A 26880-nucleotide genomic window follows, 5' to 3' on the forward strand; every position below is an offset into this window, starting at 1 on the left:
AATTCATAATATGCATATTTCACTCAATCCAAAACACTAGTAAAAGAAATCATCATTACATCACATTAATTTTCTGTGATTGTGATTGCTTTATGTGACTTCCGACAAATATTTTTTTATTTTAATTAGAAACCTTGATCTACTAAAAATGCAAAATAACTGTGTCTATTTTAGAAATCTTCCCTCCCTTATTTATGTTAAATGCTAAAAGTTCTTATCCATTTTATTTGTTCAAACATATTTAGCATTCCAATACAACCTGAAAATGTATTCTAATGTATTTGGTTAGTTGGTTTCAGAACCAGACCATTGAAATTATCTGTTTTCAGGTCTTCCCCCTAGCAGTTTAAGATGGAGGTGTATCCAAGACTGACTTATTACAATGATGTACAAGATGGAGCAGCTGTAGTAACGAAAACTTTGGAATCCACTGACCACTTTACTCCACTGCATATCCCTCCAGGCCCACCTATATTCCCAGAGAGGTAAAAATTCACCTTTTAATTGCTTTCAACTCTATCATCCATAGCTTGAATCTAGACTTTTAAATATTTATACAATGGCATGTATCTGCACAATTGCTAAGATTAAGGTTTAGTTGGTGTGTTCTTGCTCCTTTGTTTAATTCTTTGTATTTGGAAAAAAAAAGATTTAGCTTTATATGGATTGTATTATTTCTTTGTGAAAATGCATTTGAAACATTAATTAGGACTAAACAGAAAATCATGTTCTGTACATGCAAATCAATTATACCTTTTTAAATGATGCAAAACAAAGAGCTATCAAGTCACCAATTAGAAAGCCAAAGACATACAAGATATTTAAATGCTTCTCTTGCTTTTATCCTGCTGCACTTCAGTAAAGTTTATATTTAGTTCAGAACAAAGTCCACCAAAGCAGCCAATCAGGGAGTTGTCAAAAAGATAAGATGGTAGTTGTTACATGGTAAACAGAAATCAACTGTTTTTATATTTTTTCAATGTCATCTATATATACTATGTATACCAATGGCAGGATTTTGATCATACTGCTTTGATCAGTTCTTATCTATGTTTACCTTATTTCTAGCACCTGCAGAAATCAATGTTTAGGATGTTCAAATATTCTCAGCATAGGAAATGTAAAAAGAAACTTAATATATGTCTGGAATGCTCAAACGTGAAACAGAAACAGTTTCTAGTGTTCCTAATAACCTGCTATTTTAAGGTTGGTTAGGTATACTGATTTGCTGTGAGTTTTTCTTCTGGATTATTGAAATGGAAGAGATTGTAAACATACACTTTCTAGAAATCTTTCTAGGTCATCCACAGTGGAGTTATGAAGGCTACTTTTATCATGTTACTTGAATGTTGTATAAATCGTGCCAATTGTGGTTTACTCAACAAATCCTGATTAAGCAAGCCATATGATGTGTGAACACAACTTTCAGATCTGTTACAAGAATTAGTGATAAAAATTCAGGTATAATTCAGCAATTTGGATCACCATAAGCTGTCAACCAGGCTTAGTATGTTATAACTGCAATTATTCTTTCATAATATTTGATCTCATTTCAGATTTGAGGAACTAAGGAAAACATTTCAGCTATGCAAATCAATCTTGAGAGGAAGTCAAGAACCTAGAGGAACTGAGCCTATGCTGCCTGAATATCACAGAACATATGAACCACCTCACAAGTTTACTCAGGGACCCTGCTGTGAGGAGGACCCCAAAAATGTTCCATTAAGGTTGTAGAACTCCATTCTGTTTTTGATTGACTCTTACATATTCCTTCTTTGGTATCATCTGCTTTAGCCTTCCTCTTATTCCTGATTGACGATAAGTTATTTATTTTTATTTATTAGATATTTATCTCACATTTCTTACTTTATAAATAAGTCAAGGTTGTGAACATTCTTAATATTCTTTGTCCTCCTATTTTCCTCACAACAACAACCCTGTGAGGTGAGTTGGGCTAAGAAAGTGCAGCTGACCCAAAGTGAGACTAAAACTATAATCTCTTGCTTTCTAAACCAACACACCTTAACCATTTCATCAAATTTCTCAGCTGCTGCTTTAACTCTAGCATCATATCCAGAGGTAAAATCCACTTACCTTCATAATTGGTTCGCAAATGTGAGCACACGCGCCTCATCCACAGATGTGCAGAGCCTTCTGCACATGCACAGAGGGTCAAAAACGGGATGTGATGACACCCGGATGGGTGGGCAAAGCCTCCCGCCACTTGCCAAACCTGGGGATGGGAGGATTTTATACATACATACATACATATATTATAACTGAATTATATTATATATAATATAATATATGTTTATAATATAACAGAAGACCTGCCTGCTCTGGGCTTCTGTTTTACTTTCTTTCAAATCTACATGTCAGGTTACAGGTGATTTTAAGTATGGTTTTTCAGATAGAATGGTTTATTATAAAAAGGGCTGCTCCCTGCACATGTCAATGACTTTTTGAAAATCTGGCCTCACAAAGATTCTTTATACCTATTTTAAACTTTAATTGATTGTATGTTGAGGACTGCAAAATTAAAAGTGTATTCTCAAATTTAACCACCTGATAGCTTTTCATTTGCTCAGATTAAGCCTTAAAAGTTAAATGAAATATTGTTGATGTGATATTTATATATACAAAACCATCAGTTGTTTTTTCAGCGTTAGATTTTGTAGGTCGCTTATTTTAAAATATAAATCTACTCCCTACTATATTTTATTAATCTGGTTATTATTGCCATGAATATACTCTATCGCATGAACTTTAAAATGGGATTGTCTGTTAAACACAATCAGTTTGGTGTAGTGATTCAAGCCAAAAGATTGTGATTTCTAGTTCTATCTAAGACATAAAAAATTGACTGAATGACTTTGGCCCAGTCCCTAATATCACAGGGTGTTAGGTGTGGGGAAAAATAGGAAGGAATATTATGAAGTTCACCATTGATTTATAATAAAGATGGGATTTAAAAAACGCAAATGAATAAATCGAACAGCAAGAAAAACAGAGATTCTTTTCTGCCACCTAGTGGACAATTCAAACTTAGTTTTCTGTAAACAGATATGCACATGTGAACATATCCACAGAGAGAGAGGGTGAGGGGGGAGAGAGAGAGAGAGAGAGATGGATGAAGGGCTGTTTTTATTGAACAGAAAACAGAAGAGATAGAAAAAGTAAAAAAACAAGAATAAAAATTAAATATTGATAGACAGATACAGATTAGATATAATGAAAGGAAACACTAGGACAGGAATGGTAGGCACTTTTGTGTTCTTATGCACGCCCTTTATAGTCCTCTTAGGAATGGAGTGAGGTCAATGGTAAACAGTTTTTGGTTAAAGCTTTTGGGAGTTTGAGAAGAGACCAAAGAGTCAGGCAGTGTGTTCCAAGCATTAACAACTCTGTTACAAAAATCATATTTTCTACAATCAAGATTGAAGCGGTTAACATTAAGTTTGAATCTATTGTTTGCTCTTGTATTATTGCGACTGAAGCTGAAGTAGTCTTCAACAGGAAGGACATTGCAATAAATGATGCTGTGTGTTAAACACAGGTCTTGTCAGAGTCGGCGGAGTTCTAAATTTTCTAATCCCAGGATTTCAAGTCTGGTGGTGTAAGGTATTTTGTTGTTTTCAGAGGAGCAGAGAACTCTTCTTGTAAAATATTTCTGGACATGTTCAATTGTATTAATGTCAGAGATGTGGTGTGGGTTCCAGACAGGTGAGTTGTATTCAAGAATAGATCTAGCAGATGTTTTGTATGCTCTGGTTAGTAGTGTAGAGTTTTTGGAAAAGAAGCTAAGCAAAATTAGGTTTACAACTCTTAGAGCCTTTTTTGCTATGTAGTTGCAGTGGGCTTTGGCACTTAGATCATTTGATATGTAAACTCCAATGTCTTTAACAGGGTGGGGGTCGTCTGTAAGGTAATGTCCATCAAGCTTGTACTTAGTGTTTGGGTTCTTTTTTCCAATATGTAAGACTGAGCATTTGCTGGTTGAGATTTGGAGTTGCCAAGTTTTAGAACAATCTAAATCAATATAGTGATCAATATATAAATATATAATATATAAATCTGTAAATCAATATAGTGATAGTGGTATATCAGTATATCAATATCAATATAAAATAAATAAAATAAATATAAAATAATATATAAATTATATTTAAAAATAAAAAATTTTATTTATAAAAATAAATAAATATTTATAAAAATAAATAAAATCAATATAAAATCAATAAAATAATATAGTGATAGTGGTAGTGGTAGTGGTAGTGGTAGTGGTAGAGGTAGAGGTAGAGATATAGATGGGTATTTCATACTTTAAATGTTCTGTAACCTGTGTCCCCTGTGGATTTTACTCTTTTAGTTTATTGACTATAGTGGGCGGTGTCATCTCCATTTCAGGGCCATTGAGCCAGCACTGACCAAAGACATTTCTGTAGTCATGTGGCCAGCATGACATCACAAAGCACTGTTCCCACCAAAGTAGTACATATTTATCTACTTGCATTTGTGTGTTTCAAACTGCTAGGTTGGCAGGACTGGGGCGAGGAGCAGAGCTTACCCTCTTGCATGGAGCTTAGGTCTCAAACCTGGGCTGCTGGCTTTCCAGCCAACAAGCCCAGCATCTTAACTGCTGAGCAATATCTCTCTCTCTCTCTCTCTCACACACACACACACACACACACATGATATGGTTGCAAAACTAGTAAAGAAAGTCAAGAACTGGAGTGCACCTGGCCTAGACGAACTGCATGGATACTGGCTAAAACACCTAACCAGCCTCTATCATCGCACAGCCACTCAATTTGATTAAATGCTTCAAAATGCAAGAAGCGAAGAATGGTTAACAGATGGTCGAACATACTTGATAATAAAAGATCCAGAAAAGGACACAGCCAAGCAACTATTGCCCAATTATTTGTTTGCCAACAACATTCAAACTTTTTACAAGAATACTGGCAAATTCAGTATTCAATCATCTGATGGAAAACAGTTTGTATCCAGTAGAACAAAAAAAAATTATAAAAAATCAAGAAGAACGAAAGATCAGCTGCTCATTGACAAAATGGTATTAAAAAATGCAAAATGTAGAAAAACAAATTTAAATATGGCATGGATTGATTACAAGAATGCATTTGACTATTACCCCCAGTTGGATTAACACCTGCTTGGAAAACTTTGGAATCAACAAAAATATTTGTACATTTTTGAAAGCAAATATGCAAAAATGGAAAACAGTTCTAACAGCAAATGGGGAGAACATTGGTGAAGTCAACATCAGACAAATCTTCCAGGGGAACTCACTTTTACCACTACTGTTCAACACCGTATTAATTCTATTGACAATAATCCTACGAAACACAAAACTCAAATCTCAAGCCAACATGGGAAGATAAACCATCTACTATACATGGATGACTTAAAAATGTATACAAAAAGCCCCACTGAACTTAAATCAATACTCAACACGGTTCAACTGTTCAGCAGCGACATCAAAATGAATTTTGGACTTTAAAAATGTGCTATATTATCCATGCAGCAAGGAAAAATGGAAAAAATAGAAGGAATAGAACTGGGAAATGGAAATATAGTAAAAGCATTAGCAAAGGATGAGGGTTATAAATACCTAGGCATACTGGAAGCAGATAACATCTTAAATGGAAAAGTCAAAGAGTCAATGCAAAAGGAATACATCAGGAGGGTCCACAAATATTAAAATCAAAGCTTAATGCTGGAAACATAATTAAAGGCATTAATACATGGGCAGTTCCACTCAGCTGGAATCAACAACTGGACTTCGGCTGAACTAGAAAACTTGGACCAGAAAAGGCGCAAACTTTTGAATATATAACATGTTTTACATCCACAAAGTGACATCGACAGGTTGTACCTGCCAAGAAAAATAGAGGGCAGAGGACTATTGCAAATCCATCAAACTGTAGAAGAAGAAAAACGAAGTTTGAATGATTATATGAACCAAAGTACAGAATAATTGCTGCAGGCTGTGAAAACAGAGAACATTATAAAAACAACAGAAACAAGGGCAGAATATAAGGAAAAACAGCAAAATAAAACAACAAAAATAAATGACAAATATCAGGTCTCCAGTCCATTGAATAATTGGGGCTATATAATTATTTTTCCAATATTGAAAGAATTGTCTGCTAACAGTAAAAATATCCTACTTCCATTTTCTTGCTCTCATTTCTATGTAATATGTACCTAATGGAAAATATGAATATTTAAAAGTATTAAACCCTATTGCAAAATCACATTAATGTATGTAATTTCTAATTCCCCAAGCATAACAACTTCAGGACAGTACAACAATATTTAATAATAAAGCATTATTCTTACTGCATCTCCAACAATAGGTTGATTTATTCATTCTTTTTCTATACATGTAGTATAGAAAAACTTCAGTAAACCATAATTGAATTTTTTAATACAGATATTAAGAGTTTCCCATTCTTTAGAGGAAACTGGGTTCCTTTAGTTCCTTCAGTCTATAATCCGTGCATATCCGATTGATTTATTGATTTCAAGTACTATATTTACATTTAAATATAATATAATTATAATCCGTGCATATCCGATTGATTTATTGATTTAACTGTGATATTTTTCCCTTATAAAAATTTAGATATCTCTGATGCTGAAATCTCCATTGGTCCAAATCAGAATGTTAATAAATACTGTCAATTGGTAGCAATAACAAACATCTAGACTTAGAAAACGTGAATATTCTGCACTTGGAACTTTTAATAACATTCTTATCAACAGACTTGATTTTTAGATCCTCATCAGTAATTATTTTCAATTGCTGTCTGTCTTTACAGAATGCTGTTATAACTAAGTATGCAATTATTTTTATAACACAACTGTTTCAAAATGGCAGCACTTGATGCAAACAAATTGTTATTCGATCAGGTAAAGATAAAGGTTCCCCTTGCACATATGTGCTAGTCGCTGCCGACTCTAGGGAGCGGTGCTCATCTCTGTTTCAAAGCAGAAGACATCTCCGTGGTCATGTGGCCGGCATGACTCAATGCCAAAGGTGCACGGAACGCTGTTACCTTCCCACCAAAGGTGGTCCCTATTTTTTCTACTTGCATTTTTATGTGCTTTCAAAACTGCTAGGTTGGCAGAAGCTGGGACAAGTAACGGGAGCTCACCCCATTACACAGCAGCACTAGGGATTCGAATCGCTGAGCTGCCGACCTTTCGATCAACAGGCTTAACGTCCTCATCCCTGAGCCACCGCATCCCTTTTATTTGATCAATGAAATGTAAATAAATATATTGTTTGGCTGTAGACAATTCTACTTAATGGAACGTGGTTTTTTTTCAAAATATTTGGAATGCATCTGGTTATAAAGCCTAATAAAGAATTGTCCTTGTGGAAATCTGTTAAAATATGATAACCCCATGATAATAGAAAGCTTGTGAGATTTTGGTCTAGTGGTTAAGACACCAGGCTAGAAAGCAGAAGAAAGCATATTCCTTCTTATTTGTACTATTCATTTATATTGATTTTGTGCTAGATTTCAGTGTTATGACTTATTTCAAGTAGGCACCAGGCAAAAAAGCAGGAGACTATGAGTTCAAGTCCTGCCTTAGTAATGAAAGTCAGCTGAGTGACTTTGGGCCAATTACCAAACCCACCTCACAAGTTGTTGTTATGGGGAAAATAGGAGAACGATAGTATGTTGGATATGTTTGTCAACTTGAGCTATTTATAAAAATAATATAGGTGGAGTACAAATAAATAAAAAGTAAATTGTGTGAAATTTTGATGCATTCTCCTTTGATCCAATTTATGTTTTATATTGTTTTTAATATAATTTAACTTAATAATGTAATTTAAGATTAAATTATTTGCTTTATTGTATGATACCTACAATCATGTCAGTGGTATGAGCAGCTATATAAATTGGATTCATAAATAAATAAATGCAGAATATTTTTTTATTCTAATTACAGATTACCTGAGTTGCCAGAAAATTCCAGTTCAAACAAGTAAGTGTATATCTTCTATTTTTTCTGTTCATGTAGATCATTCTTTTAAATTCTACCCATGGGTAGCATCTGAGTGTTGGCAGGTGGAGCTGTAATCTGGGCTTTTTGAACTGGTCTCAGCTCTTCACAGCCACTTTAAATATAAGCTGTGCGGGAAGCTAATTCCCTCAAGTGAGCAAGAGGAATCTTTAGCCATCAAATGTCATTGAACTCCACCTTCCAGCAGCTACTTTCACCATGGCCAGTGGTGAACATGTGGTAGATCAGCAATATCTGGAGATTAACATGCTCCTCATTTCTGCTTTAAAAGCATACAGTATCTGAGGATAGTACTAAAAACTGAATCTGTGTGAACAGAATGTGTGAGATCTGATTTTTAAAAAAATAAAAAGCAATGTGTTTATAGTTGGACTTAAAACTGCCAAAAATAATATAAGTAATATGGTGAAATATAGGCATAGGACAGGTACAACCATGTAAAAAAAAATTAGGAGATTTTTTCAGCCTATCGCAAGGTGAACAATATTGGGCTCATAATCTATAGCATAATTAATAGAAACCAAAATTCCTGTTCGTCCACTCTTGATTCTTAGTTTATGTACTATGAGTAATGAGGTTACTAAACAGTGGGTAAACAAGGGAGAGGCCATAGCAAGGAGTTCATCATTCTCTGCATTTTCAGATATGAGCTATTACTTTTTTGGTTTACAGAAACGGGTAGCAATACCTTCCAAATAGGAAGTGTATATATTGACCTATGAAGGATTCAAGAACATGCTATAAAAAGGTGCAAATCTTTTGCTACTCATAGTCAAAGCAAGGTTGATCATATGGTTTTAGAATGATGATGAAGCAGAGAAAGCAGAGGAAGAGGAGGAGGAAGAAGAAGAAAAAGAAGAGGAAAAGGAGGGGGGGAAGAATCATCCATGCAGGACTTATAGGAACCAATAAGATGTTATTAAGTAACATTATTTGTTTTATTTTCTTGCCAAACTTTTATAAAGTATTTGCTCTATTGTTTAGGTGTGCAAAGTATCTAAAATATAAGACACCAGGCGCTCTACTCATAGAAAACCGATTTCGTCCTTTTCATCCTTATGTCCATGGCAACACTGATATCCAAGGTAAAGCAAGATTCTCTTTTTATAAGGTAGTGTTTATAGAGTAGTGTTTAAATATTCACTATTTAAATATTCAGTAGAGAACAAGCAAAGTGCTCCACTGGAAATTCTATTCTATTCATGCATATGTGCAAAAATCAGGGAATTTTTTCAAAGCAGCTATGCAAATGTTCCAGAGAGCATTATTGCTTTGGTATTTTATGGAGAGATACTTTACTCAAGCCATGTACTTCGAAAAGTGGCTCTTTTAAATGCTTTGCATAGCCCTAAGCAAACAACATACATTAGTCTTTAAGGCACATTTACTTTATCTTTACTATCTATGAAATATGAATATGATTCACTTAAAATAATGCTTGGGGGACTGTGTATATATGATGTCTTAGAGAAAACACTATTTAAAAACTACTTTTTGGGGATTTCTTCCTACAAAGATACTTTTGAATAAACTATGCACTTAATGTTCATTGATTTTGCTGTAGTGTGGTTTTCCTTCCCCACCCCACCCCCGTGTTTTGATTGTAGCTTAAAAGAGTGTTATAGAGAAAAATTAACATTTGCATTATAGACTAGCTTGGTACTTGTTATAGTCCACGTTAATTAGCTGTTAGTAATACTGCTGGAAAGTCTAAAATTAATTGTGTGCAAAGCTCGCCGATCAGAAAAAATACAGATGAACAATTTCCTGTGCTTAGTTTATAGCAAAGGGTCTTATTTTATTAAAAGGAAATCATCCTCTTCCCCAAAGAAGAACAGATAGAGAAGCTAATCTGCTTCTATTGCCATATTTTTTAAAATGTAGAAGGACTTTTTCCTTTTAAAGGGATGGAGAGGAAATATTTTTCATTCACTGAATATCCTAATAATCCTCCACAAGAGTATTTCAATGTCAATTCAGCACGCAAACACAGTTCCAGTAAAAAAATATTATTTTAACAATTTTTATTTTTTTTAAAAAAAATTAAATTTTAATTTTAATTTTTTATTTAAAAAAATTATTTTAATAGTCCTACAGAATCAGAATCAAAGATCTAGAACTTTCTCTGCAAAGCCTTTGTTTTAATTTTCATGGTACTTTTAAAAACTACACACAGTGTAATGGAAGAATATCACAAGCAATGTCAATTCCACTCATCTGGCCAGAACTCATAGCGATTCTAAACTAAATTTCATGAATGTCATATTATAATCAAATGTTTTCATCTGACATTGCAGGTGGCCTCAATAAAAAGGAAGATGCTAATGAACCTATCTATAGAGAAGCTGTGACATGTTCACGTCATGTAAGTAATTATTACTAGTAGTTGAAAAACAGCATAAACTTGATGGTGGAAGACATGGGATGCATGTTTCAGATCTCAGATTCTATATCTGACATCTTCCATTAAGCCTAACCTGAAATCTCGAAAAGCTACTATCTCTAGGAGACATAGAACTTCTTGGGGTGACTTGGGGCAGTTTCTTTTTCTCCTTCTCAGTCCTGGAAAGAGGTTAATGGAAAGCCACCTCTGAAATATTACTAAGAAAATTGCATGGGCTTGTCGATGTAGTCACGAAGACTGACCCAAAGTCACCAAAATAATAACAACAACAACAACAACAACAATGCTGGAAACATAATTAAAGCCATTAATACATGGGCAGTTCCAGTGATAACCTACCCAGCTGGAATCATCAACTGGACTGTGGCTAAACTGGAAAACCTGAACCAGAGTGTAAACTTTTGAATATGTACCACACTTTACATCCACAAAGTGACACCGACAGGTTGTACCTGCCAAGAAGAATAGGGGGCAGAGGGCTATTGCAAATCCATCAAACTCTAGAAGAAGAAAAATGAAGTTTGACTGATTATGTGAACCAAAACACAGAAAGATTGCTGCAGGCTGTGAAAACAGAGAACATTATTAAAACAACAGAAACAAAGGCAGAATATAAGGAAAAACAGTTGGATGACAAATTAAATGGATGAAAAACCAAAGCTCTGCTGAAAAACACTGAAGGAAAGTGTGATAATAACTTGACATCAGCATGGCTTAAGAGAGGAACCATCAAGAAAGAAACAGAAGGTTTAATACTTGCTGCTCAAAAACAAGCACTACAAACTAATGCCATAAAAGCAAAGATACAAAAATCCATTGACAATCCAAACTGCTGACTTTGCAACAACAAAGTCGAAACTGTTTCACATTTAATATGTGAATGCAGCAAAATCGCGCAAACTGCTTACAAAGCTAGACATGACTGAGTTGCTAAATTAGTCCACTGGTCATTATGTAAAAAATATGATATACCTGTATCCAAAAAGTCATGGGAGCACAAAGTGGAAAAAGTTATTGAAAATGAGACAGTAACACTGTCATTTGGAACATAACACGCTAGGTATCACGGTTGTTGAGAGCCAAAGCATACAGTTTATTGATATCACTGTACCAGGAGACATCACAGTCGAAGAAAAAGAACTGGAAAAAATCATGAAATATCGAAACTACACGGCTATGGATGAAACATGTAACAGTGATACTCATTGTCATCAGGGCACTTGGTATCATGTCCAAGAATTTTACAAAACACATCAAGAAATTGCAGCTTCCTGCAATAGCACCAATGGAACTGCAAAAAACGGTGCTACTCAGAACATCGTATATTTTAAGAAGATACTTGGTTGATACCTCGGATGCTGGCAGCAACCCGTATCAACCATTAGCACCAGTCAATCGTATTTGTAACACATTTGTAAATGTTCAGTTGACTGAATTTCATGTTTAATGAATAAAAGAGATATAATAATAACAATAATAACAATGATAATACAGTACATTTTTAAAAATAACAACAGGTAAAGCAGATAATAACAAAACCCAGCAATGGCTAAGAGCAAGAAAGTTTGAAGAAAGAAATGGGGGCTCTTTCTGGCTGCACAAGATCAGACCTTAGGAACAAATGCATATAAAGCCAGAATTGTGAAGACAGCAACAGATAGTAAGTGCTATCTCTGCAAAGAAGCTGAAGAAACAGAGGGTCACCTGGTTAGCAGCTGCAAAAAGATTGCACAGATCAATTATAAACAATGGCATGACAAAGAAGCAAATTAGAACAGAAGGAACTAGAGAAGATAATAAAATACCGATAGCAATAGCAGACTTATATATCACTTCACAGTGCTTTTACAACCCTCTCTAAGCGGTTTTCAGAATCAGCATATTGCCCTCAACAATCTGGATCCTCATTTTACCAACCTCGGAAGGATGGACAGCTGAGTCAACCTTGAGCCTGATGAGATTCAGTCTGCCAAATTGCAGGCAGCTGGCAGGCAGCAGAAATAGCCTGCAGTACCGCATTCTAATCACTGCACTGCCACGGCCCAAATACCTGCCAATAGAAATAGAACTGTAGCAGAAGGAAGCAAAAGTAATACCAATAGTAAGAAGTGTGTTCATTGCAATCTCAAAACAACTGGAACACCATTTGGCATTGATCAATTCACCATCAGTCAACTGCAAAAAGCAGCTTTACTTGGAGCAGCTTACATCCTGCAATGATAACTCTAACACCATCAAACATCAATATCTGCCTATCCCAGTTTCTTGGGAAGGACTCGGTAGGTTGATAAAAATGCCAAATACAGTCTGAACATCCGGTTGACTATGCAATGGATCATAATAAAATCAACCACCAGCTACTAATTTCTACAACATTTGGAATATTACCAATTGCAGTGATCACATTTTAAGCCATAGTTATTCAATAGGAGCTTTAAAGAAGATATTTAAAAAAAACACCACTGAAATTCGGTGAAGAAAATACTATGGTGTTTAGTAAACAGTCACCACACTTCATTTGGAAAAATGTCTTCTATGCAATTGAATACTTGCATGGATGGCGATTACTTTGGGACAAGACTCCCAGGAAATTAGCCTGGCGTTATTACTTTTAGGTGTGAAAGTTAGTCAGAGGAAAACAGTTAATATTAAATATGTTGTTCATGATCAAAGAAAGATAGAGACAGTGAAGTCTGCCCAGTTAGAAGAAAAAGATACAAAAATATGAATGTTTATTTAAATGTAAAAGGGGCTCGCTTTTGATATATAAGTGACCTTGGAATTCTTTTGCAGGGACTTCTTAGTTCTTCTATAGAAAGTTTCTACAGAAAGTACCAGAAGTTTTGTGCCTGTTTAACTGATTTCAAGGCAGCTTTCATGGGTGCAGCCTGAGAGTGAGGCAAAACATGCTCTTGCCATGCAAAGTTCAGCATTAAACCACACTTTCCCCACATTTCTAGCATTCAACTTGGCATATTCAGGCATTGAGGACTTCAATTCCTATCAGTCCCAGTCAGCCTAGTCCAGTGACAAGGAATGTTGTGGTCTAAAGGACATGGAGAACCCCAGGTTGTTTATCATTGATCTAATGGGTACTTCACTCTATTTCACTGTACAATAAACAGACTTTTCATATCACTATTAAAACTATTCCCTCCCCCCCCCCTTTACCGGTTCATTTCCTGTTTTGATTTGCAACAGGAACTAGAAGGAAAGCCGGGGTATTTTAACCTTTGGTAAAGTCTGTGGTCTCAATCCAAATCAGTTTCTGTATGTGTGGAACAGACGTTTTCTAAAATGTTAACATATATATTGAAAGTCCAATTTATTCAGAACAGCAAGGAGAAAAACACTTTTCATTAAACATTACATCTCAATTACACTGAACTTATTCTAGAATAAAAGGGAGAGAGGTACATGTGAGATGGGAAATATATGCAGCATCCTGTTAGATTTTTTAATGTTTTAAATTTAATTTTAAAAACTGCTACTTCCCAAACCAATGAAGAAGCAGTATGCATTCCCAATATGGCTTCAAGTGAATCATTTGTCAACATGTTTTATTTATATCTTTATGCCAAATCTCAGGTCATTGAAGGAATCGGTCACCAAGATGAAACTCCTAAATCAACATTCCAGCCTTCAGAACCTGATCTTTCACCTCGAGCTGCCAATATACTAGAAAACGTAAAGAAGGCTCTTTGGCTATCTACATACAAGCGAGACTACACGGGTATACATATTTATCAAACTAAAGCAGGGGTCTGTAACCCTAAACACTCAAAGAGCCATTTGGACCCATTTCCCACAGAAAAAAAGCACACTGGGAACCACAAAACCTGGGTGGGAGTGGCCAACTCGATGACACTCCCAGTCACACAACCCATCTAGCCATGCCTACCAAGCCATGCCTACCAAGCCCTCTCCCCCTCTCTTTATCTTCCTTTCTCTCTCCTTTCTCTCTCTCCCTCTCTCTCCCCTTTCTATATTTCTCTGTATCTTTCTCTGTCCCTCTCCCTATTTTTCCCTCTCTCCCCACTATCTCTTCTCTCCCCCTCTGTATCTCTCTTCCCTTCTCCTTATCTTTATTTATTTATTTATTTCATCAAGCATATATTAGATAACAGATATAAATATAAATATGATTATGAATATATGAAATGGATACGAATAAAAGGGAACATTAGGATAGGGATGGTAGGCTTGTTGGTGCACTTATGCACACCTCTTAAAGACTTCTTAGGAATGGGGTGTGGTCAACAGTAGACAGTCTAAGGTTAAAGTTTTGGGGGTTTGGGGAAGAAACCACAGACTCAGGTAGTGTATTCCAGGCATTGACAACTCTGTTACTGAAGTTGTATCTTCTGCAGTCAAGTTTGGAGCGGTTTGCCTAAGTTTGTATTTATTGTGTGCTCATGTATTATTGTGGTTGAAACTGAAGTATTCATTGACAAGTAGGACATTGTAGCAGATAATTTTATGTCCTATGCTTAGATCAGACTGAAGACAGCAAAGTTCTAAGTTGTCTAAGCCCAAAATTTCAAGCCTGGTGGCATAAGGTATTCTGTTGCAAACAGAGGAGTGGAGGACTCTTCTCGTGAAATATCTCTGGACTCTCTTGATTGTATTTATGTCCGATATGCAGTGTGGGTTCCAGGCAGTATTCAAGAATTGGTCTAGCAAAAGTTTTATATGCCCTAGTTTGCAGTTCAATATTACCGAAGAAGAAGCTGCAGAAGATTAGGTCTTTCCCTCTCTCTCTGTTTCACTGTGTGTGTGTGTCTCTCTCTCTCTCTCACCCCCTCTCTGTGTAGCACTCTGTGTGTGCTTCTATGTCTCTCTCTCTCTCACCCCGTGTATCACTCTGTGTGTGTATCACTCTGTGTGTGCCAAAGCACAGGAAAGGTGTGTGCGGGGTGGGCTGTCGCTCGCTTAAAGAGGGTCTCCCCATGCGTGCGCGCACTCCTGGCTCAACCACAGCCGGCCAGGCTGTTAAGCCTGTTTCCAGTGAAGAGACTGGAAACAGGCTTTAGACAACAGCTCTTTATTTGATAACATCTACAATCCAGCAGCTTGCCTCTCTGATAAGGGAGCTGTCAGGGAGCCCTTATATAGGGAGCTGTCAAGGAGCTCAGCCAATCACATTTGAGTATTCTTCCCACTCAACAACGGACCAGAGGGGAAACTATTAGGCTGTCAGTCTAACACCTCTCCCCTCTTAGTTGGAACAATCCACTCTGCATACGTAGTTGCGCAAATAGGCAGGACATTTACAGGTCATTCCAGATCTGCACAACTCAGTAGGTGTGGTGGCAGCGGCTTAAGAGGTAGTGTCTGCTGCTGCCTCCTGGTCCACCCATAGAAGGTCCTGAATTTCTCTGGATGGGGCCTCGGATTCTACTGGAACCAGTTTGCAGCAGGCACGTTGCTCGATTTCCAGTTCTTCAGGTGTATACTCTGCTTCCTTTGGGCTTGAGTCTGCTAAGAAGGGATTATAGTTCATTATTGACTAATTCTGTAGGTTCTTTGTTAGAGCAGAAGCGGCTATGTAGTTGGTCTATGTGCTGTCTCCATAGTCGCCCGTTGTCTAGTTTAACTATGTATGACCTGGGCCCCGTTGCTTTATCTATTGTTCCCGGTAGTCATAGGGGTCCTTCGGCAAAGTTTTTTTGTAAACACCAGGTCTCTGATGCTAAAGGACTGGTGTGGTTTGTTGGTTCCTTTATTGTCTCGGGGGCATAGTTTGGTTGAAGTCGGTCTAGGACCAACCGGAGCCAAAAGCCCATGAGTAGTTCAGCCGGGCTTCTCCCTGTGGTTGCACTGGGCGTTATGTGTTGGTACAGGAGGAATTTATCTACCCGGCCTAGCCAGTCTCCTGGTCCAAGTCTATCCAGAGCTTCCTTGGCAGACCTTACCATCCTTTCAGCCATACCATTGCTGGCCGGATGAAAGGGCACTGTGAGAGCATGTCTTATCCCCTGGTCTGCCAAGAACCCTTCGAAAGGCGTGGCCATAAATTGTGGGCCGTTATCGGACACCAGCACATCAGATAAGCCGTGTGTGGCAAACAATTTCCTCAACACCTTAAACACTGCCTCTGCAGTGGTCGTGCCCATCAGGATGATCTTCAATCATTTGTAGTATGCATCCACAACCACTAGGAATGTTTGGCCATGGAATGGCCCTGCAAAGTCTATGTGGACCCTTGCCCATGGTGCTCGGGGATGTTCCCATTCCTGTACAGGTGCCTTTGGGACTGCCGGTCACGACTCTTGGCACGGCCTACACGTCGCTACCCAGTCCTGTATTTCCTGGTCCATTTTGGGCCACTAGACATAGCTTCATGCTAGGGCTTTCATCCGGACAATCCCCAGATGGCCTCATGTAATGCCCTCAGAATAGGTTTCCTTAGATTTGGGGGTATTATAACCCGATCCCCCCATAATAAACAATCCCTTGAGCAGACATTCAGTTTATTTTGCCATGTAAGGCGTAAATTCAGTACCAACTGGGCCTTTTGGCCATCCCCTCACACCCAGTTCAAAAGAGTCTTGAACGTTGCATTTCTAGCTGAATGGTTTGCCACTTCAGCAGAAATCACAAGTCCGGAGTCAAGGCAGTCAATAAGGAGGATGGGTTCACCCAGGGTAGGATCGTCCAACAGTTCGGGCAGCAGGCAATGGCTGAAGGCATCAACATGACCCAAGGATTTTACGGGTCTGTGGAGGAGTTTGTAGCTGTAGGCCAAAAGGAAAATGGCCCATCTCGTGAAATGGGGGGACAGAGGCACAGCTGTGGGGCAGTCCCTTGCCAAAACCCCCAACAGTGGCAAGTGGTCAATCACCAATTCAAAATCCCTCCCAAACAAGTACTCCTGAAACCGTTTTACCCCTGTCCAGCTGGCTATAGTTGCTCTCTGTGTTTGACAGATTCCTGGGAAAATAAGCAACCAGTGCCTCATTCGCATTTGGGATGCAATGGTTGAGGACTGCCCCCACATCAAAGGGTGAAGCATTACAAACCAAGACAAGGGGAAGTGAGTCATTATATTGTATCAGGAAACTGTCAGCTGAGAGAAGCCGCTTGACTGCCTGAAAGGCGGCAGCTTCTTTCTGCCTCCAGACCCAGGGGCACCTCTTAGCCAGTAGTCTATGGAGGGGATCCACAATCGTGGCTTTGTTTTTTAAGAAGACCCTGTAAAAGTTCAGCAAACCCAGGAATGCTTTTAGTTCGGCTTGGTTTTTTGGCATTGGGGCTTCCCAGATCTTGTTGGTGTATGCCCTCCCTGGTGACCCTGTACCCCAGGAATTTGACCTCCCGCAGCCCAGCACAGGAATTTGATTCCCTTGATAGTCACTCAGCTTCAGTTGTTGGTGGCTCAATTGTTGCTTCTAGAGCAGTGGTTCCCAACCAGTGTGCCGCGGCACTAAGGGGTGCCGTGAGATCTTTTGAGGGTGCCGGGAACTTTTGAGCTACGGAGATTTTAAATATCTATTTCCTTATAAGGGTGCCGGGAACTTTTGAAAGGCTTTCCAAGGGTGCCTCAAACAAGAAAAGGTTGTGCCTCAAACAAGAAAAGGTTGGGAACCACTGTTCTAGAGTCTTGGAACTGCTCTCTTTAGTGCTTGCCAGGATATTATTGTCACTGATGACCCAGTGTCTATCTCCATCTTGCAAGGGGACCCTTCAATTAAGATAGTTACATTTAGTTTCTTTTGAGAGGGGGTGCTTGCTTTGCCAATTCTGGTCTGCTTGGTTTCCTGAACCCCCATGTTGTTGCTAGTGCACCTTGGCTTCCACGTGTCGTGTCTTAGTTGTTTGGATGTCCCCATTAGGGTGGCCTCAGAGGTAGATTTGTAGTTGAGGGGCAGATTTGCTTGGCATACTCTTGCCAAGTGCCCCTTCCATTCACATCTTTGGCAGACTGCATCACGATGGTAGCACGATGCTTTCAGGTGCTGGCCCCCACAGCTGGCACATGGTTGCCGTCTACTCTCTTGTCCTGAAAACCTCCTTTTGTCTGTGTGATAGACTTCATCCTTGCTATCTTCAGACTCTTGGTCCTGCTGGTGCCCCTTGTGCACCATGGCTGCAGGTTTGGCTGCCAGGACTGTAGCAAGATTTTGGAGCGATTCAGCTGCTCTGTTAGATGACTCAGTAGCCCTTGCTTTATTTAAGATGTCCTGCAGAGTCAGATTGGTTTTGGTGAGGAGCCTTCTTTGTAGGCAGAGGTCTTGTACCCTGCAGATGAATAGATCCAAAAGGATATCATTCAAGTCCCTAAATTCACAGTGGGTAGCGGCCTTTTGAAGTACTGCAATATACTGTATTCGGTGATGGACTCTCTGTCCTTCTGCATTCTGTGCCGGAATTTATAGCATCTATTTTGGACGGTGCCAGAGTGTAGTGAGTCTTCAGTGCATTCTGAAGCTCTTGCCATTGAACCGATTGCACCAGAAATGGTTTGGACAAGGATTCTGCTGTGTTGAACACGTTGTGGCCGCAATGGCTGAGAAATAGTGCTCTTTTTTGGTTGTCGGATAACCCAAGGAGATAATTTGCTACCATGAATCATTTAAATCAGGTCATGTACGTTTCTCATTTCTCCCTTGTTGGATCAAAGGGCGCAGGCAGGTGGAATGCAGACATTTTTGCTGCTTCTGCTCCCTTTGAATTTTGCATGCAAAATGGCCACTGCTCCTTTTTGTCTGCCTGGCTGGATGTTCGTTGTCAATTTTTTTTTTTGCCTCAGTTCTCCGTCGCCGATTCCATCCTCATCACCAGTGTTAAGTTGGGTGAATGAAGAGACTGGAAACAGACTTCAGCAGCAGCTCTTTATTTGACAACTATCTACAATCCAGCAGCTTGCCTCTCTGACAGCCTGCCCTTATATAGGGAGCTGTCAGGGAGTTCAGCAATAACATCTGAATCACTTCCCACTCAAATGACACACCAGAGGAAAAACTATTAGTTTATCAGTATCTAACACAGGGGGTCATGAGAGGAGGAGGGTCGCCAGAGAGTGCAGGACTGAAGCGGCCCTATACCTGCCTTCATGCCACATTTGCGTGTAAGGCAGCCTTTGCTTCCTGCCACTTTGGGCTGGAGTTTGCGTCCTCCACACTCAGCCAAAGAGCTGCTGGGGTGGGGGAACAACACAGCAAGGTGATAGCCGGAGCCTTAGTGCAGGAGAGAAGCCGTGTCCTGCTGCATCCTGTTAAGATTCTCCTTAAGCGAGTGGCTGCCCATCCCATGCACATCTTTCCTGTGTTTTGGCGCTCACTTGAGGAGGGTCTTCCCATGCATGCCCATGCTCCCTGCTTAGCCACAGCCGGCCAGAGGGTCATGAGAGGAGGAGGAGGAGGAGGGTCGCCCAAAAGGAAGCCTTAGCCGCTGCTGGCGATCTTTCCTCAGCCAGCCTGGATTTCCAAAAATATCCAAAAAAGAAATAAAAGGGGCAAGGGGAGGGCCAACCAGTGATGAGACAGGGAACCACAGCAGAGGGCCCAAAGAGCCACATGCAGCTCTGGAGCCGCAGGTTGCCAACACCCAAACTAAAGTATTATAGTTCAAGAAAGCAGATAAATCACAAACACTTTCAAATAATCATCTGGTTCTTTGTATCTTCCTAAAAAAAATACAGAGAATTAAAAAAAAAGAAAATATAGACAAATGAAATATTATTTATTTAAAAAGAATAGAAATTATAAAATATTTTAGTTCCTTTTTTCTTTTTTTTAGGTAGAGGGCGTATGAACCCATTGCAGCTGGATGATTATAATGCCAAATTAATTGGCAGAGCAACAGGAGAACTGGGAAAAAATGTGGATCTTGTAAGTACAGAAAGTGGTATCATGGATCTGGACTGAGTCTTTTGTCATGGCAAAAATCACACATTAGCTTTGGAATTTTCTGTGGCCGCTCTTCTTTGTAGGGTAGAAGGATTACTTGAACAGTCCACCACAAGCACCTAATAGACTGGTTGGATTTCAGAGGGAACTTGGGGTTGTTTTTGAAATTCTGTTGCAAGAAGAGCTTAATCAGTACTTAATATGAGTGGCTAGGAGGGCCTTTGCAGCAATTCATCTTATCTGCACATTGTACTCTTTCCTGAATCAGGAGGCCCTGCTTCTAATCAGTCATGTTTAGTTACTACTTGTTTGGACCATTGAAATACGCTCTATATGGAGCTATCCTTGAAGTGCTTTCAACATCACTGTTTTGCCATCAAAGGAACTACCTCCCAACAGATTTCCACCTGCAATTCAAGATAATATCATCTTGAACTGCATGTAGAAATCTATTGGGAGTTAGTTCCTTTGATGGCAAAACAGTAATGTTATGTGGGCATATCATGGTTGACATTGATAATTGTTTGCATTGCCAGACCACTCGTTTTGCCATGTTCATGGCAAAATGAACATGCTCTGGGTCCTTCTGTTTAACACTGTCATCTAGTGGGGATTCAAAAAAACTTGTCTTCTTTACTGTGGCATCTGAACTGTGAAACAGCATCATCCAAGTTTGGATGACTGTGATCCTATTAATCTGCCAGAAATCCTTGAAGACCTGGTTTTCCCCTCAAATACTGGTGCCAGGATGCTAGTTCAGCCTTATTGTAGTGAACTATAACTTACTACAACTCTCAGTTGCATTGTATTATTGAATTATTTTATATTGTGTTACTTTATGTTTTATGTATTGCTAATCACTAAGAATCAGTAGATTGAGATGGATGCACATATGAAATAAATATACAGGTCTAAAAAAATCATATTCAGATGTGCAGCATTGTACATATAAGTCCTGGGAATCCATTCTATTCCATCTGTTCTTCAGAAAGAATCCCTTCATTCAGCAATGTCTCAAGTAAGGCCCTTGGAAGGACGCATTGCCCGCCTCCTTCAAGGCAGGATCTCAAATCATCAACATCAGCATGCTACAGAGAACTATGAGTCGCCACTTCATTCGAGAGACCATTGCAGCATAAACTGGCATTCAGAGGGAATGCAGAATAGTGGGAAAGCATCCTTGAGTCCCCTTCAGCAGGATACACAAAACAAAGCAAGTCAAAGGGACAATTACCTGCTCAACAACTGGATTCATCCTGAAACAGCTTGCCAGGAAGAAAACAGTCAAGATAAAAAACTGCTCTCAAACAGATTTCGGAAAATTACGGATACCTGGAAAACAGATAAATTGTACCGCAGGCAACTTACAGTGTCACCTGAACCAGAACCTCTTCTAAAGCCTGCCAGATCCATATACTATGAAGATTTGCAACCCTCCCATTTAAACAGATATATTGTGTGGCATAATCCTGCCATTCTTAGTAAGCCCGCCTCAACTTCAACACAACTGAAGTGTGAAAGGTGTGCTAGTAAACCAGATTCCGAAAGTGCTTCTAATGTCGGAGAGTTTGTAACAAGCTGCAATCCATCCTCAGACTGGATGCCTAATTGTGGGATGGTTCGACCTCAGACAAAATTACTTGATATCCAGGATTCTTTTACAAAGGGAGAAGCCATCAAGTACTTGAATGATCTTACAAGGCGAGGACTAAGAGACCTGAGGGATCATGACAGGTACGGCAGAAAGCATAAATTCCAGGGCATCCATGCTTTCTTTTTGTAATAATTCATCTTCAAAAACAGCAGAACTTATAAACACCTCAGCCACAGACTCCACTACTGAATTGGTCTTTTTATTTTTTGTATTTTTCTCTTAGTTTAATTATTTATTATTATGGAATTGTTTCAATATCCTCTAATGTAGGGATGGTTTAGAATACACTGGCAGGCCTCTGTGATGTGCAGTAGTCTGCCAAAATTGCATATTCCCAATACTTTATAAACTCCAAGTAAAGAAATTGCTGTGCTTAACTGTTTGTGTCTTTCAACCTCAGTGTTCCTATTCTGTAAAGTAGGAATATCACTTAGCTGTCTTTAACCACGCTATCCACTTTTCAAATATTGCATCAGAATCCTTGTTCTATAATAATAAAATGTTGATAATTGAGTTTTGATAATTGAATTTGATAATTCCAACGCCCATATGAAATCAACCCGCCCTACCCTGATCACATGACATACTAGTCAAGACTTGCTATTATGAGCATTTAAACTATCCTTGCCCTAGTGGCATTATCATCAGGGAGCAAACTTATTTTGAAATGTCACATTTATGAACAGGAAATTGCAAGTTTAAAGTAACTGAAGCTGTTTCAAATATACATTGTACGTTCTCTCTTTGGAGACAAATTTTGCACCTTCTACATTTGGTCATATCAATTTGCTGGTTGGCATAAAGGATCTTAGTTACAGAACTGACAGCACTCCAGTATTAAAAGGTTTTAAAACTGCTGACTGCAGAACTAATATTTTGGAATTGTTCATAAGCTGCTAATGAACTTGACTGTATCTGGCAAACTCCGTATGTGCCAGAGGATTTGAAAATGGAAATGCTGTCCAAATAGGTGATAGGCATTGGATTGGATAACCTATGTTTTAGATGAAATCCCGAAAAAGGTACATACTTTTACTTCCACAGCATACTGTGGGTAATCTAACTCTTCTCCTTTCCTGCTAAGGAACATTTTTTTTCCTGCTAAGTATTCTGCTAATGTGGATTTTTTGTGATTTTCTTTTCTCTCGAGACTGATCAAAGTAAGAAAACCTATGCCCTCCATACATTTTGAACAACGATCCTTATGGATCTTACTGATTGGGTATATAAGAATTGCCATCTATAATTCCAGAAGGCTCCAAGGTACATATTTCTAAAATAGATCATCACTAGATGAAAATAAATTTTCTAGTGGTATGGGTTTGAGCCTGTATACTTATGAGTTGTCTTGAAGGGAAAAATCCACTAGGTTATAAAATGGAATTGCAAAGATTGTGAAACAGCATATTTGACACACCAGAAATAAACCTGCCAAGTAGCACAAAGATCAAGTGCCTTTCAGAATTTCATGAATCCAGAAGATGGCTTTTTCTTGCTCAAGTATGAAAGTTTTCCAGAAAGAATTGCACAGGACAAGACATGCCTGACCCCATTTTTGAGCTCAGGATAAAATATATTGAATGAAATGCATTTTACCCAGTTGATTTTTTTCGCTGATGTCGTTGATCCATTGTTACTTACACACACACACATATATCTAATTCATATTGTATTCATAGCAGAAAAGAGTTTTGAGAAGTAACAAGGTTGATACTATATGTTACAAAGCTATTACAGAATCTGCTGTTTGTTCTGCTTCGGCTACCACAAAGCCTCCTCCCAGAAGGTCATGAAAACTGGTCATGGAGAGGACGTGTAGCGTGCCGATCCTGGTCAAGCATTGCTTATATGTTATGTCCTGGATCGAAAGAAGTGAGCTTCCAATAATCTTCTTTGCCCTCATTACCACACTCTGCACAGCCTTCCTGTCCGAAACAGTAATACTTCCAAACCACACAGTAATAAATATGACAGGATGCTTTCAATCATCCCTCTATACCAGTGGTAGTCAACCTGGTCCCTACCGCCCACTAGTGGGTGTTCCAGCTTTCATGGTGGGCAGTAGGGGCTTTGTCCAATACTGAAGCACTTTCCTTTTTTTTAATTTAATTGACTTTTTTTAAAAAATTCATAGCGTTATTTAAAAACATTTTCATTAGATTTTTATAAAATTCCCTGTGACAATTTAAATTTCTGAAAATATACTATTTGTATCACCCACGCATAATTTTAGTTCACGGTACGTTAGTGAAACTAAATGGCGCTATAGTGCGACTGCAAACAAAAGAGCCTCATTCCAGAATAGCTCACGCATCTCCCCCCACACCACCCAGCTATAGCAGACAACCAGAGCTGGTAGCTGGTGCCCCACCCCAACCCCCATCCACTGATGTGTGAGAGGCATGCGCAGACGACGATACATGGCGCATTACTGTGGAACCGGTGGGCGGTTAGAAAATTTTACTACTAACAGAGATACAAAAGTGGGCAGTAGGTATAAAAAGGTTGACGACCCCTGCTCTTTACAAAGTTGTAATGATAGGGAAAGGAAGATGTGCTCTTCTCATACGATGCAGAAAATGCAGGTGCTGCTCTGACTGCTTCACTAGCGTCTCACTACTGAGTGACCCAGATTGTTGGGGGGGCAATAAGTTGACTTTGTAAATATACAAATAGAGTGAGATTATTGCCTTACACACTGTAAGCCGCCCTGAGTCTTCGGAGAAGGGCGGGATTTTAAATAAAATTAAAAAAAAAAAAGTTAACCAGCTCATCAGCTGCATACCCAGAAACTTCATACTACCAACCACTTCCACAGTTGATTTGTTAATACACAGAGGTGTATGGCTGTGCCTGCTTTTTCTGAAATCGAAAATGATCTCTTTTGTTTTTCCTATATTTAAAACCACACTCTTTTTATTATACCAGTTCATCAAACTCAATCTCCTCCTAGTAATCACATACATATATTCTCTCCCCCTCCCTTTCCCTCTCTCTGTACACATATATAGTGTGTACATACAGAAGTGAAATTCACTCATTGGTTAGAAAATACATTTGTTTCAATAAATATGTTTAAACAAAGGCTGTTCCACATTTCTATCAAAGATAACTGGATATTGCATCATTCACTATTGCTTTTATCCCTTCATTTCATTCCATCTCAAATAGCTGCTACCTAACTTTGTAATTATATGAAAAAATATATGATTTGTTTTGTAGCTTGTTATTTAATTAGATTTATTTTTCACAATCAAGAGACTTGGTGGCTATACAGATAGTTCTCACTTAACAACATAATTGAGACCAGGATTTCCATCATTAAATGACAATCATAAAGGGTGATGTCACATGACTATACTACTAAGCAACAGAAATTTCAGTACTCATGTTGCCATTGTTAAATGAATCACTGCAAGTCATAAAGCGAGGATATCATATGTACATTTGTAACCTCCTGCTGGCTTCACCATTGACTTTGCTTGTAGAAATCCAGCAAAGAAGATTGCAAATGACAATCAAATGATGGCAGGTTGCTGTGAAATCATAATTGTGAACCCAGCACCATGTATCTGGATTGCAACATGACACTCTGACGGATGTAAATATGAAAGTTGGTTGTAACTTGTACTCATTCAGCACCACTGTAAGTTTGAACAGTTGTTGAAGTACCGTAAGTGATCATTAAGCAAATCTGTATGCTTTTTGTGGTGTTTCACATTGCTGTGATGGTAACATACTAGCTAGGACTTGTCCACTCTTATTGGTTACTGTAGGTGTGTCCAGTCCCTTCAAGTCATTGCAAACTTTCCCACTGGCCATTTTTACTTGGGCAGGATCAATGACCTCTGGGGTGTGGGTGTGAATATGGGCTCCCCAGATATAACAGAAGAGAAGGAAAGTCTGCTCTGAGTCAAGCTCAACTTTTATAGCGTCACAATATATAACAACATCCATACTGTTTTCTTTGTTGTCACTGCTTCCTACCAGGATGTTTTCCTGACTGACTGCTTTGCTCTGTACCATTGGTGTCTCCTAGCCAAATATGACCATGTTCAATTTAGCTTAGAAGACATCCTTTAGAACAGGGATCTCCAACCTGGGCAAATTTCAGCCTGGTGGACTTCAACTCCCAGAATCCCCCAGCCAGCAAAGCTGCTGGGGAATTCTGGGAGTTGAAGTCCACCAAGCTGAAAGATGCCCAGGTGGAGACCTCTGCTTTAGAACTTGGCAACAAGTCTGGAAGACTTCAACTCCCAGAATTCCCCTGCCAGCAAACCTAGAGAAGTTGAAGTCTTCCAGGCTTGAAGTTGCTAAGGTTGGAGACCTCTGCTTTAGAATACACCCAAGTCTTCTGATGGCTGTTACCAATTTGGACAGAATAAAATAAAACACTATCTACAATCTAGGGTTACAAACCAGATGTTTGTAACTTCAACATTTTCTTTGGCTCAGTTTTTGTTAACTCTGATAACATATATCCGACATTCCACAAATGTACCAGCAATGATTATGATGACTTAACTCATATAGATTTCACAGAAGATAACGTTGGAAAAGCTCTTCATAACTTAAAACCATCGCTATCTATTGGACCCGATGGACTATGTGCATACTTCTTAAAAAAACTTTCCATTAATATAGCAGAACTCCTAAGCATTATCTTTGATAAAGCTTTCACTACCAGTTCCCTTCCCAAACTTTGGTCACTAGCAACAGTCATCCCTATCTTCAAAAAAGGAGGCCCCAGCTTAGTCGAAAATTACAGACCGATCTCTCTGTGCTGCGTCACCTGCAAAGTCATGGAATCAATCATCAACCAATCCATTACCTCACACTTAGAAACTAACAACCTACTCTCCAATAAACAATTTGGTTTCAGGAAAAAATTATCATGTAACTTACAA

General features: G+C 38.7%; 1 protein-coding gene across 1 annotated transcript; it reads left to right on the forward strand.

Moving 5' to 3' along the window:
- The first annotated feature begins 351 nt into the window (after positions 1–351).
- Positions 352–23333, forward strand: SPMIP4 (sperm microtubule inner protein 4). Its single transcript, XM_058182734.1, has 7 exons — positions 352–485; positions 1557–1727; positions 9049–9149; positions 10362–10429; positions 14057–14201; positions 20210–20301; positions 21308–23333. The coding sequence occupies exons 1-7, from the start codon at positions 352–354 to the stop codon at positions 22100–22102; spliced, it is 1506 nt and encodes a 501-aa protein (XP_058038717.1). The 3' UTR covers positions 22103–23333.
- The last annotated feature ends 3547 nt before the right edge of the window (positions 23334–26880 follow it).

The sequence above is a fragment of the Ahaetulla prasina genome, chromosome 4 (genome assembly GCF_028640845.1).
Source record: "Ahaetulla prasina isolate Xishuangbanna chromosome 4, ASM2864084v1, whole genome shotgun sequence".
NCBI lineage: Eukaryota > Metazoa > Chordata > Lepidosauria > Squamata > Colubridae > Ahaetulla > Ahaetulla prasina.